Below are 12,999 nucleotides of genomic sequence, written 5' to 3' on the forward strand. Positions count from 1 at the left end.
GCAGGAGAATCACTTGAACCCAGGAGGCAGAGGTTGTAGTGAGCCGAGATCGCGCCATTGCACTCCAGCCTGGGTGACAGAGCAAGACTCTGTCTCAAAAAAAAAATTATTATTACTGTAAATGAGAGGAAAACAGCTTTGGGAAATGACTCTTTTCTCAGCACAAAAGTCCATGGAATAGTAATTAGAACCAGGTATTGGGAAGACCATATATTTAAGGATAGCAGAGTATCCTGAGGCAGGGACTTGGTGACTGGACTGGACATTACTGTGACTGAAAGGAGCCCTCACTACTGCCCTAGCCCCTGAGGCTGGTCACCTCTTTTGTAAAGGGAGCTGGGCAGCATGAGCTCCGAGGCTTCTTCCAGCCCACCCAGCCATGTTCCACGTCCCGGCTGGACTGGGCAATTCTGGTCTTCCCTTGGGCCCTGCCCAGACAGAGCTGGAGGGTGGGCTGATTCACTGAGCAGTCAGGGGGTGAGGGGGTCCAAGCCTAGAAGCCCTGAGTTCAAGTTCCTTCTGCTGATTGGGCCTTAGGCAAGTTCAAGTTCCTTCTGCTGTGTGGCCTTGGGTGAGATCCCTTCTCTGGGCCTTCAGCTCGTCATCTCTCTACAGTGGAGCTAACAGCAACCTTGAAAGGCTGTCATGTTGTCAGCAGGAGGCCAAGGTGCGGCTGGCGCCTTTCACTGGGGTGGGCAGGACACTGAGCCCATTGGGAGGAACCCTTAAAAGGGGTGCATCTGACATCTTTGACTGGAAAATAAAGACAGATCTGAAAGAGATGTAAGCCTCTAGGGGCAGCTCTGCTTGGACCAAATATAGTTAAACATTTGGGACATAGTTTCCATTACATTTTTTTTTTTGTCTTTGCATAAGAGCAGCTATTTATCCAAGTCCCCAAAGCAGGCTGGGGACAAGAAGCTGTCTGTGATTCATGCTGGATGCTAGTGGACCTGGAGTGTGTCCAGGCCGGCTTGGCTGCCAGCGGCCCTCGGAGAGAAGTGTTTGACTGTAAATTCAGCCAGGGTTGGGGGCATGCCCTCTCACAGTGGATGCTGCCAGGAGGGTAGAGAGCATCCCAGCTCTCCTAAGGGGGTCTTCTTTAGGGTCACTAGGGCAGGGGATACCTAGGGAAAGGTGATAACCAAGTGCACTTACCCATGTGGGCCAATGACACAGGCAGGTTGGGGTGGGGAGAATGACTGCCAACATGGCCACGAGGTCCTCTGCATGCCTGGCCACTGCTGCTTTCTCAGATTTGAGATCATGAGAACCATATATATAAAAAGGTAACAGCTCAAGAAATTCAAATAAGGTCACTAGTTTGGTTCATAGAACCGTATCAATGTAAGTTTCTTTGTGATCCTTGGGCTGTGGTTGTGTTAGGTGATGACATTGGGGTAAGCTGAGTGAAGAGTACACAGGAACTCTGTACTGTTTTACAACTTCTATGTCAGTCTAAAGTTGTTTGAAAATAAAAAGTAAAAAAAAAAAAAAAAAAGAAAAAACCCTGGGAATGTGATTCTGCCCAATTAACTTTGGAACACCATGGTTCCCACTGCCCTCACCAGGCATGTACGGGGAGCCAGGCCCTAGGCCCAGGGGGGCCCATCCAGTCTTTACAGAGCCCTGGGAGATGGGACTTTTTTTTTTTTATTGCATTTTAGGTTGGGGTACATGTGAAGAACATGCAAGATTGTTGCAGAGGTACACACATGGCAGTGTGATGTGCTGCCTTCCTCCCCATCACCTATATCTGGCATTTCTCCCCATGCTATCTCTCCCCAACTCCCCACCCCCTGCTGTCCCTCCCCTAGTTCCCCCCCAGACAGTGTGTGATGCTCCCGTCCCTGGGTCCATGTGTTCTCATTGTTCAACACCTACCTATGAGTGAGAACATGCAATGTTTGATTTTCTGTTCTTGTGTCAGTTTGCTGAGAATGATGGTTTCCAGGTTCATCCATGTCCCTACAAAGGACCCAAACTCATCGTTTTTGATGGCTGCATAATATTCCATGGTGTATATGTGCCACATTTTCCCTATCCAGTCTATCATCGATGGGCATTTGGGTTGGTTCCAGGTCTTTGCTATTGTAAACAGTGCTGCAGTGAACATTCATGTGCACGTGTCCTTATAGTAGAAGATTTATAATCCTTTGGATATATACCCAGTAATGGGATTGCTGGGTCAAATGGAATTTCTATTTCTATGTCCTTGAGGAACCGCCACACTGTCTTCCACAATGGTTGAATTAATTTACATTCCCACCAACGGTGTAAAAGTGTTCCTATTTCTCCACATCCTCTCCAGCACCTGTCGTCTCCAGATTTTTTAATGATCGCCATTCTAACTGGTGTGAGATGGTATCTCAATGTAGTTTTGATTTGCATTTCTCTGATGACCAGTGATGATGAGCATTTTTTCATATGTTTGTTGGCCTCATGTATGTCTTCTTTTGTAAAGTGTCTGTTCATATCCTTTGCCCACTTTTGAATGGGCTTGTTGGTTTTTTTCTTGTAAATCTGTTTTAGTTCTTTGTAAATTCTAGATATCAGCCCTTTGTCAGATGGGTAAACTGCAAAAATTTTTTCCCATTCTGTTGGTTGCCGATTCACTCCAATGACTGTTTCTTTTGCTGTGCAGAAGCTGTGGAGTTTGATTAGGTCCCATTTGTCTATTCTGGCTTTTGCTGTCAATGCTTTTGGTGTTTGGGTCATGAAGTCCTTGCCTAGGCCTACGTCCTGAATGGTTTTGCCTGGATTTTCTTCTAGGGTTTTTATGGGGTCAGGGCTTACGTTTAAGGCTTTAATTGAGATGTTAAATGAGCTCACGTCAGGCACTTCACACAGCGCCAGAGACAGGAGGAAAGGCTTGGAAATGTCAGCAATATTATCATAGTATTCTCATTTTAAAAGGAGGAAACAGCCTCAGAGAGCTGAAGTGATTTGGCCAAGTCACGCAGCTAAAAAGTAGCTGACATTGGGCTTAGTTCCACGGTCTCCAACTGAAAACTTTTGACTACACTAGACTCCCCTGCTGTCATGTTGACAAGTGACAAGGATCATTTGTAAAACCTTCTCCGAACTTTTTTTTTTTTTGAGACAGCGTCTCATTCTGTCACCCAGGCTGGAGTGCAGCTCACTGCAGCCTTCGCCTCCTGGGCTCAAGCGATTCTCTTGCCTCAGTCTCCCGGGTAGCTGGGATTACAGGCGCCCACCATCATGCCCAGATACATTTTTAATTGTTGTAGTCAGGGGGTTTCTCCATGTTGGCCAAGCTGGTCTTGAACTCCTGACCTCAGGTGATCTACCCACCTCAGCCTCCCAAAGTGCTGGGATTACAGGGGTGAGCCACTGCGCCCAGCCCTTCTCGAAATTTCTAAATGGGGTCTGACTGCCATCCCTCCATCGTATTGTGTACTTCTCTTTTCCCTTGTCTCTTCTCCCACTGGGGGCAGGAGGATGGTCGGAGGGGAAGAGGGTAGGAAAGCTTGGGGCTCTGGGATGGAGGGACTGGCAGTGCAGCTCCTGAGCCAGCCTGTGCTGCTAACAGGGTCCTGGGGCCACACACTTGACTCCATCCTGCTGGTTTTGTGTTTGGGCCCAGCACACAGTTCCACCCCCGAGGCGTGGTCTGTGTGTGACCATTGATGCTGAGCCCTGCAGGTGGGGCAGCAACTCCTTGGTGGGAGGTTCTGCTTGTAGCTTCCATGTGGGTGAGAACCAAGGACTTTCCAGTGGTCCCAGCCCCAGAGCAGCTCCTAAGGTCCCCAAGGCCCCACAAGGGTCTAGCACAGAGGGAAGCTCAAACTTAGGTCCAAAGCACTGTGTCTGACCCAGCTGACCGTCTGTGTTGTAGAGGACACCTACAGCTCCGAGGAGACTGTGGACCACCAACCTGTCCACCTGAGGGTCATGGACACTGCAGACCTGGTAACATTACCCCCATCACCTATGCACTGCTACAAATCAGTGTCGCCTCCTGAGAAGTCCTGGCCCAGAGTATGTGTCCTCAGATGGGCATTTAGATGCCTTTTAAGCTCAAGTTTGCTGTGTAACCCTGAATGAGGCACTTGACCTCTTTGGCCCTGAATCCTTCCTTTACCAAATGAGAAGGATGGGTCAGGGCCTGGAGAGACCTGATGGTTGCTGGCATCTGCTCTGAGATCCTGTGCTATGGGGCACTGTGCTAGTGCACATGAGGAGGCAGGAGCAGACCTGTTTACACAGACGCTCCTGGTGAGAGCCCCTCAGCCCAGGTCCCTCCCACACACAAATCTCCCCCCATGTCCTTGCTACGCCCTGCCAAGGCTGGATGCCAGTTACTCTCAGAACCCAAAGGGGCAGCATGAACTTGACCCAAAACCAGTGGTGCCCAGGGACAGCCAGGTCTCTGTAGGGTCCATGCCAGAGTCTTTGGCTCTGTGCCCAAGGGGGCAAGGTCTCCCAGTCTCTGGCTGGATGGTGGGAGGGAGGTTCATGAGACAATGTCTCCTTTCACACCAAGCCAAATCCACAGTCAAGCGCCCCTTTGAAAGGGCTGTGCTGAGGAACAACATACAGAGACGCGGGTAGTGGGGAGGTGGGATTGGGTGGCTCAGGTGAAGGCCTTTGCCCTAACCTCCTCTGCCCCTGGTGGGGATTCTCTCCTTCACCCCAGGACACCCCCAGGAACTGTGAGCGCTACCTGAACTGGGCCCACGCCTTCCTGGTGGTGTACAGCGTCGACAGCCGTGAGAGCTTCGAGGGCAGCAGCAGCTACCTGGAGCTGCTTGCCTTGCACGCGAAGGAGACGCAGCGCAGCTTCCCTGCCCTGCTGCTGGGCAACAAGCTGGACATGGCCCAGTACAGGTGAGCACGGGCTGCTTGGCCCTTGTCTCTGGAGCTCGCTTTCTTCGCTTGTAAGGGCAGGTGGCATCTTCAGGGATCGGGGGGCTGCTAAGAACGGTCATCCCTTTGAATTGAGGTAGTAGGGATTATACGTTCGTTTGTTTGTTTTCTGAGACTGAGTCTCCTCTGTTGCTCAGGCTGGAGTGCAATGGCACCGTCTTAAGCTCACTATAACCTCTGCCTGCCGGGTTCAAGTGATTCCCCTGCCTCAGCCTCTCCAGTAGCTAGGATTATAGGCGCCTGCCACCACACCTGGATAATTTTTTTTATTTTTAGTAGAGACAGGGTTTCACCATGTTGGCTAGGCTGGTTTTGAACTTCTGACCTCAGATGATCCGCCTGCTTCGGCCTTCCAAAGTGCTGGGATTACAGGCCTGAGCCACCGTGCCTGGCCGAAGGGATTATGTTGTAAGGATGTGGTAGATGTTGGTCTTCCAGGCAGCCAAGGACTTGAAGGGAAAGGTTTCTGGGTCACACACGGGCTGTACCCTGAAAGTCAGAGTCCACTCCTTCCACCCTCTTGGGTCTCTGGGCTCTCTTGGACTCACCCTTCTTGCCTGAGTCTGTATGACCTTCTGGCCCCACTCCCAGCAGCTGACTGACTGGTCTGGTGCCCAATTCCAATTTTAAGGAGAGAGGCTCTGGTTGGCTCCTTGGTCAGGTGTCTTGCTCTGGTCCAACTGGCTCTCGCCTCACCCAGCCCCAGCCCCCCAGGCTCACTCCCGCGGTTGGCTGGGCTGAGGGCAGGTTCTCTTAAAACGGTTGGACTCGAATCAGAGGTCATAGACTGGGCCAGAGGGCGCATGACTGAAGAACACCGCAGTGGTATTTTGCTTGGCTGGCACAGTGTTTTACAAGACCTAGAACTGGAATGCTTTGAGGTGGGACATACTTTCTCCAGCCGCCCTGTGCTTTACCTCCACCCTCTCCACACATTCAAGTTGCCTGCCTGGCCCTGAGGCGTTTGACTCTGCGATGCCTGTAATTGATGAGTAATGCCGCTGGATTTCTCCAACACTGACCTTGGTTCTATGTGGCCGGTCTACCTGCAAGAGGTAGCCCCTTCCATCAGCCAGGCATCCCTCCCCGCTCTCACTGGTCAGTCTTGCTTCCCGAGGCCCCAGGGGCACATTGACTGGTGTTAACAAGTAGGGGACCCTTTGTTTCAAAGGGGTCAGATGGGCCATGGGAAAAAGAGAGGTGTGGGATCGTGAAGGGGGACTTTGGTAAGAGGCCTTCGAAGGTGGCCAAGCCCTCAGACCCAGGCAAATTGCTTCTCAGGGAATGAGAGAAGTCGTGTGACCTGAAAGCTGTTGAAGGTAGCCTTTGAGGAATCACAGGATTGTGACCAGTTTTTAGTACAGGGAAAAAAATTACAGATCACTTTCTTGACCCCAATCTTTGCCAAAGGGATTGTCTAAAATAGTTTGGGAGCAAATAACAAAGAATACATGCTCAAATGAAGCTGATCCCACCCCTTCCCTAAAAACAACTTAGGACGACCAGGCACGGCGGCTCATGTCTGTAACCCTAGCACTTTGGGAGGTCAAGGTGGGTGGATCACGAGGTCAGGAGTTCAAGACCAGCCTGGCCAAGATGGTGAAACCCCATCTCTACTAATATACAAAAATTAGCCGGGCATAGTGGCGGGCACCTGTAATCCCAGCTACTTGGGAGGCTGAGGCAGAGAATTGCTTAAACCCAGTAGGCAGAGGTTGCAGTGAGCCGAGATCGTGCCACTGTACTCCAGCCTCGGTGACAGAACAAGACTCCGTCTCAAAAAACAACCAAAAAAAAACCCCAATTTATGACAATGTATCCCGATTTCATTCTTCGACCAAGTCCCGAGTTCAGTAGATTAGGATTCCAGGAAGCGCAGGAAATCTAACTTTTTGCTGAGCGTTGGTCACTGTCTCCCATGACTGTCTCACAGCTAAAAGGGTAAAATGTGGGTTAGGGTGGTGCTTCCCAAGCCACTGATAAAATTTTCCCTAGGATATAACAAAATAAGACAAAGGACGATGTCCTGTGCCTCCGTCACACACTCACACGTGCGTGCAAACACAGGGTTTGTGTTGGTGAGAATTCATTCTTCCAGCTGCAGATTCAAGCTCATCATAAAAATAAACAATAGCAAGTATTCTTCCCAGAAGGGTTCCTTAGGAAGTGGTGAGCTTTCTGACAGAACACCACTCCCGGGTGGAGCGTGGATTCGATGCCTCTGACTCTTTTAGTTCCAGTCATTCTCTCTCTCTGTCTCTGAGACTCCCCCCACCGATGGAGTGGCACCCTGGGCAGCTAGCCCATTCTCAGACCCTGCTCCTGCCAGGTCAGCCTTGGCTCAGAAGCTTTCCCCACCATGGCCCACTCAAGTGCCTCCTCTCATCTGGCGGCTGTGCCATCATCCTTGGGAATGGGCAGTGTCTGCTCAGCCATAGGTCAGAAAGATCCCGTCAGTGGAATCTCAGCCCCAAGACCTCAGGGGCCCCCGTCTCTTTCCTCTTCTAGACACCTGACCTACCTGAGGGCCAGCCTTCTTTTTCCTGCCACCTCAAGTCCCACGGCTTTCAGTCCAGAAGCCTCCAGGACCTTCCCGAGTTTCAGATACTCAATCCTCCCCTCACGGGAGGTGGTGTTGAACCAAATTGGAATAGGTGTTGCCCCCTCTCTCCTTTTGCCCTCCTCACCATGAAATGTTTTCACCCCTGCTCACTCTTGCCCTGAGAACACCCCAGGAGCCCTGAGAACTCCGCCAACCGCAGGCTTCTGGAATCACCTCTATGGCCTGACCCTTCAGTGCAAATGACCGCCTCTCTCTAGAGCTGATCCCACAAGCCAGAGCTGTGGGTGGCCTGTTTCCTGCCCCAGGGACCCATGTTGGGGTAGAGAAGAGATGGAGCTGGGAATGGCCTGCTTCCTCCAGCCACAGGCAGGGTCTAGCACGGGCAATTTGGAACAGCTTCTTACCCTCATCCTCATCCTGAAATTCTGGCTTGGGCGGCATCAGCCACCATTTATTGAGCACTGAATCTGTGCCAGGTACAAATTGTCTTTTGTAATCCTAACAACCCTGAGAGGCAGAGGTCAGTAACCCATTGTACTGATGAGAACACGGAGACTCAGAGAGATGAAGATGATCTCAGACCACCCAGCTAGTCCGTGGGGCACTGGGTATAGGAGCTGGTCTGCCCAACTTGGCACAGCCTGCTCCTAACTCCCTGCCTCACCCTGCTTCCTCACCAGGCAAGTCACCAAGGCAGAGGGTGTGGCCTTGGCAGGCAGGTTTGGGTGCCTGTTTTTCGAGGTCTCTGCCTGTCTGGACTTTGAGCACGTGCAGCACGTCTTCCACGAGGCAGTGCGAGAGGCACGGCGGGAGCTGGAGAAGAGCCCCCTGACCCGGCCCCTCTTCATCTCTGAGGATAGGGCCCTGCCCCAGCAGGCCCCGCTCACCGCCCGCCATGGGCTGGCCAGCTGCACCTTCAACACGCTCTCCACTGTCAGCCTGAAGGAGATGCCCACCGTGGCCCAGGCCAAGCTGGTCACTGTGAAGTCATCCCGGGCCCAGAGCAAGCGCAAGGCACCTACCCTGACCCTCCTGAAGGGCTTCAAGATCTTCTGAGGGCCCCTCCCCAGGAACTCTGGGCTCGGTGGCTGGACAGGGCTTCAGCAGGACAGGGGCTGGCTTCTTACCACCAGCCTTTCCCTCTGATGGACACCAGACCCCGCCTCCAGCACCAAGCAGTGTCTACATTCAGTTCCCTGTGTGAGCTGGAGTGGCAGGCAGGGATGCTGCTTCTGTTCCCTCCAGGCCTTGCTCTTCATGGTAACCACCACATCTGTGGCCCTGGAGGGAAACGGCCACTGCGACAACCCAGAGACCTGGGGTCAGCCTTAAGTAGGAAGAAATTGCAGTGTCCATCCTGCTGCCATCAGCCTTTCCTGCTGCAGCTGCAGATGGGCCAGCTGTGGCCCTCCGCGGAAGGTCTGGGTGGACAGCTCTGTCAATGTCAGGCCTGAGAACGGCCTGCAGAATGACCGCTCTGGGGTCCCTGTGCCACCTGGTGGACGGGACAGGCAGGGCGGCTGCAGCGTCAGAGGCCAGAGCCAGGCCCTGCCGTCGTCTGCTGACTTCACAGAAGGCCCAGGCTACAAATTCCACAGTTTATCCAAGGAAAGTCTAGTTAAAATAATCCAGTGGGCCGCCTGGGCGGGGCAAAGAGGTCCAAGGAAGGGGTATTTCCAGCACTTGGCCTCTCAATGAGGGTAAAAGGGAGGGGCTGTCCAATGTAAGGAACTCCAGAGTTCTTTCACCAGCAGAGGCCCCATGCTTTCCCACTGTTAAGGACTCTGTCCGTAGAACCTCAGGGCCAGCTCCCTCAAGTTTAATGGTCAGGCTTTGGAAGAAAGTCGTCACTCCAGTGAGTTACCCAGGGCTCCAGGGAGCCCACAGCAGCATCAGACCCATCCAGGGGTACAGGGCATGCCTCCTTGCAGATGGAAAAACAGTAAAGCTGTTTGTCTTCTGGTTTGGCAGGACCCAGGACCCTCAGCAATGGGTCTGAGTGTTCAAAGCCCACTTTAGAACCTAAATCATTTTGGGTTAATAAAGCAAATTTTTGTGTATGTTATTTGGTGGTGTCACCACAGCTTATATACCAGAATACCATGGGATCAGGACACTCCTCTGGGACCCCACCGTCGGCAAGAAAAGGCCTTCCGAGGCAGGCAGTGTGGTAGTTATCTGATTTTGTTTACCACACACCAAGTCCAAAGGAAGTGTTGCACAGATTCTTAGCAGATAAGCAGGGAAAGGAGAGGGCCCTGGGGGGTGGAAGGATTGGGAAGGGGATTCTGAGCCTGGAATCCTGCCCTTCCTCTCTTAGCAGTCTCAAGACAGCTGTTGGATTGCAAACAGCGTCTCTGACCCAGTCTTCAGCCTCATTCTGTAAACGGAGGAGCTGAGGTCAGAGGGGGTTGTGAACTGTTAAGACCACATGCTGAGAGTCCTAGCCAGGCTTCCTGACACGCAGGCCAGATACGGATTTTGCACTTTTGCTCCAAGCCACTTGTGTGTGTGTGTGTGTATCACCACCCTCTGAACAAACTGTAATACCACCCGCTCACTTCCAGGAGCATTTTAATAAAAGATTTTTTTAATAACAGAATTTTAGTTTGCTTGCAGTTCATTCATCGTATCTGCTTTAAAAAAAAAAAAAAAAAAAAAAGCAGGCTGCTTGGGAGAGGCTGTAAAATCTGAGGTTTCAGGCCACTGAGCTGAGCCCAGATCATGTGCCTGGCTTAGGGTGGGGCTTCTCTGACCCCTCACTAGCTCTCAGTTTCTGGTACATCTGGAAGGAAAACTGACAGCACATCTCTCTCTTTTAACTCAAGTTCCACCGGCTTTTCTGAGAGCAGAGTCTCTCTGAGGTTGTTTAGGCTGTTGTGATCCTTGGTTCTGGCCTCATCCAAATGTAGGACTTCTGGAGTTTCTTTTTCTGGTGACTGCATCTTTTGACTTCTAGGGGAACAGGGGACAGTGTTAACCAGGGAGGCTGAGTGGTTGGGGCAGGACTGGGTGTCCCAAATGCCTTAAAGAGTCTCAGGGGAAAATCCTATATGCAGTTTGGGAGCTACGGTGTGCAGGGTGGGGGAAGAAGCAGCAATGTTGGATATTCCTTCAACAGAGAAATGGCTTATGCTTGTGTGTGTGTCATCTCAAGGAATCCTTACTGTCACCTGTGAGCTCATTGCCACCCCACACCTTCCAAGTGAGGAAACCCTCAAGGAGGCTGGAGGCAGTGGCTCACGCCTGTAATCCCAGCACTTTGGGAGGCCGAGGCTGGTGGATCACTTGAGGCCAGGTATTTGAGACCAGTCTGGCCAACATGGCAAAATCCCATCTCTACTAAAAATACAAAAATTAGCTGGATGTGGTTGTGTCTGTAATTGCAGCTACTTGGGAGGCTGAAGCAGGAAAGTGGCTTGAACCTGGGAGGCAGAAGATGGTGCCCGTGAGCTGAGATTGCACCATTGCACTCCAGCCTGGGCAACACAGAGAGACTCAGTCTCAAAAATAAATAAATAAAAGAGCCGAATGGTGCACATAACTGGGGTGTGCACTTCAGCCTCCTGACTCTGGGTCCCGTGTTCTTTTCACCCAACCACACTGTACAGGTCCTTGTCACCACAGACCTCATCCCTCACACCACTGCAGGACATTTCTAAGTAATCTCTGCCTCTGGGTGTTTCCTTCTCCAAACCAGCCTCTGCACAACACCAGCTGTGTTTCTAAAACCCCATCGTGTACACATCACTCCCCTCCCACAGCTACCTTCACTGGCTCCCACTGCCCACCTCCTTAACCTTGTAATGACTCCCACGCGTCTGTCCTCTCTCCAGATTGGTTTTATTCAAGATACTGCTAGACTTCCTGGCCACAGTGGAGGGACCCAGCGGTGGTAAGCTGTCTGCCCAGAGATTCTGGCTGGGTCGTAGGGGAAACAGGTGTGCTGTGCCCGTGGACGGCCACTCATCCCTGAGTTGACCTTGCTGAGGTGCATGTGTCCTGACGGTGAGAGCGGCAAGCTCCCCTTCTGAATGGCTGCGCTCCTCCAAGTCTTGGCTGCCTACTGTCCAGGGCCAGGGGTGGTCATCAGGGACTGATGTTGTTGTTTTGAGATGGAGTTTTGCTCTTGTTAACCAGGCTGGAGTGCAATGGTGAGATTCTGGCTCACCGCAACCGCGCCACCTCCCAGATTCAAGCGATTCTCCTGCCCCAGCCTCCCTAGTAGCTGGGATTACAGGCATGCGCCACCACGCCCTGCTAATTTAGTGTTTTTAGTAGAGATAGGGTTTCTCCATCTTGGTCAGGCCGTGCTCGAATTCCCGACCTCAGGTGATCCGTCCACCTTGGCCTCCCAAAGTGCTGGAATTACAGGTGTGAGCCACCGTGTCCGGCCCTGTTGCTGTTTTTTTTTTTTTTTTTTTTTTTTTTTTTTTTTTTTGTTTTTTTTTTTTTTTTTTTTTTTTTTAGCAGCTTTGGGCTCTTGAAGGACCCTGAAGGCTGAATTTTGCTGTCCCAGAGGGTGGACAGCCATGATCCCTAAGTGACCCCTCTCTAGATTTCCCTCTGGGAGGGCAGGGCCTATTCCCCTCAGAGACCACCCTATGTCCCCAGGACCAGCTCCTCACCTGCTTGCCTGGATGCTCCTTCCCAGGAGGACCATGCTTATCATGACCACCACAGCCGCCAGGGCAAGGATGGAATGATTCCAGGGAGATGCTGTGGAGGGACACACAGGACAGAGCCCTGAGGAGCAGCCAGGCACCTCTCAAGCCCACTAACAGCTGGGGCCTGGGCTGAGACCCAGCTTACAGCATCAACTCTCCCTTGCTGCGGAGGCCCTAATCAAGACTAGCCGCTTGCCCTGGGGCACTCCCAGCCTAACAGGTAGGAGGGTGGAAGACACAGTCTACACTAGAGAAGCCCTAATCTAATGGAGGAGACAGTACTGCAGTTAAACAATAGTGGGGCAACAGGGGGGAAGGGCAGGGGAGAGGTGGGCCAAGATAAACTTTACAATCTTCAGTTTTGCCAGGGGCTGGCCCTCTGTGTAGCACAAGGAATAGAAAGAAGGCTGGGCACAGCGGCTCACACCTATAATCCCAGCACTTTGGAAAGCCAAGGCAGGTGGATCGCCCGAGGTCGGGAGTTTGAGACCAGCCTGGCCAACATGGTGAAACCTCATCTCTACTAAAAATACAAAAATAGAGGCTGGGTGTGATGGCTGACGCCTGTAATCCCAGCACTTTGGGAGCCTGAGGCGGACAGATCGCGAGGTCAGGAGATCGAGACCATCCTGGCTAAAACGGTAAAACCCCCTCTCTACTAAAAATACAAAAAGCTGGATGTGGTGGCGCACACGTGTAGTCCCAGCTACTTGTGAGGCTGAGGCAGGAGAATCGCTTGAACCCGGGAGGCGGAGGTTGCAGTGAGCTGAGATCCTGCCACCACACTCCAGCCTGAACGAGACTCTGTCTCAAAAAATAATAATAAAATAAAAATTAAAAAATAATAAAAATACAAAAATTAGCTGGATGTGGTTGTGT

General features: G+C 51.9%; 2 protein-coding genes across 2 annotated transcripts in view; one reads left to right on the top strand and one right to left on the bottom strand.

Moving 5' to 3' along the window:
• The window catches only part of RASL12 (RAS like family 12), a 19,663-nt gene extending 9,608 nt beyond the window's left edge, over nt 1-10,055 (top strand). The window contains exons 3-5 of the mRNA XM_017513046.2: nt 3,860-3,933; nt 4,661-4,851; nt 8,134-10,055. Of these exons, the coding sequence (XP_017368535.1) occupies nt 3,860-3,933; nt 4,661-4,851; nt 8,134-8,509 (641 nt within the window). The 3' untranslated portion in view covers nt 8,510-10,055. The remainder of the gene's footprint in view (nt 1-3,859; nt 3,934-4,660; nt 4,852-8,133) is intronic.
• SLC51B (solute carrier family 51 subunit beta) overlaps nt 10,011-12,999 on the bottom strand; it is a 10,078-nt gene continuing 7,089 nt past the window's right edge. The window contains exons 3-4 of the mRNA XM_017513048.2: nt 12,082-12,172; nt 10,011-10,408 (exon numbers count right to left, since the gene is read on the bottom strand). Coding sequence (XP_017368537.1) covers nt 10,216-10,408; nt 12,082-12,172 — 284 coding nt within the window. The 3' untranslated portion in view covers nt 10,011-10,215. The remainder of the gene's footprint in view (nt 10,409-12,081; nt 12,173-12,999) is intronic.

This window comes from Cebus imitator, unplaced genomic scaffold (genome assembly GCF_001604975.1).
Source record: "Cebus imitator isolate Cc_AM_T3 unplaced genomic scaffold, Cebus_imitator-1.0 Scaffold485, whole genome shotgun sequence".
Lineage (NCBI taxonomy): Eukaryota > Metazoa > Chordata > Mammalia > Primates > Cebidae > Cebus > Cebus imitator.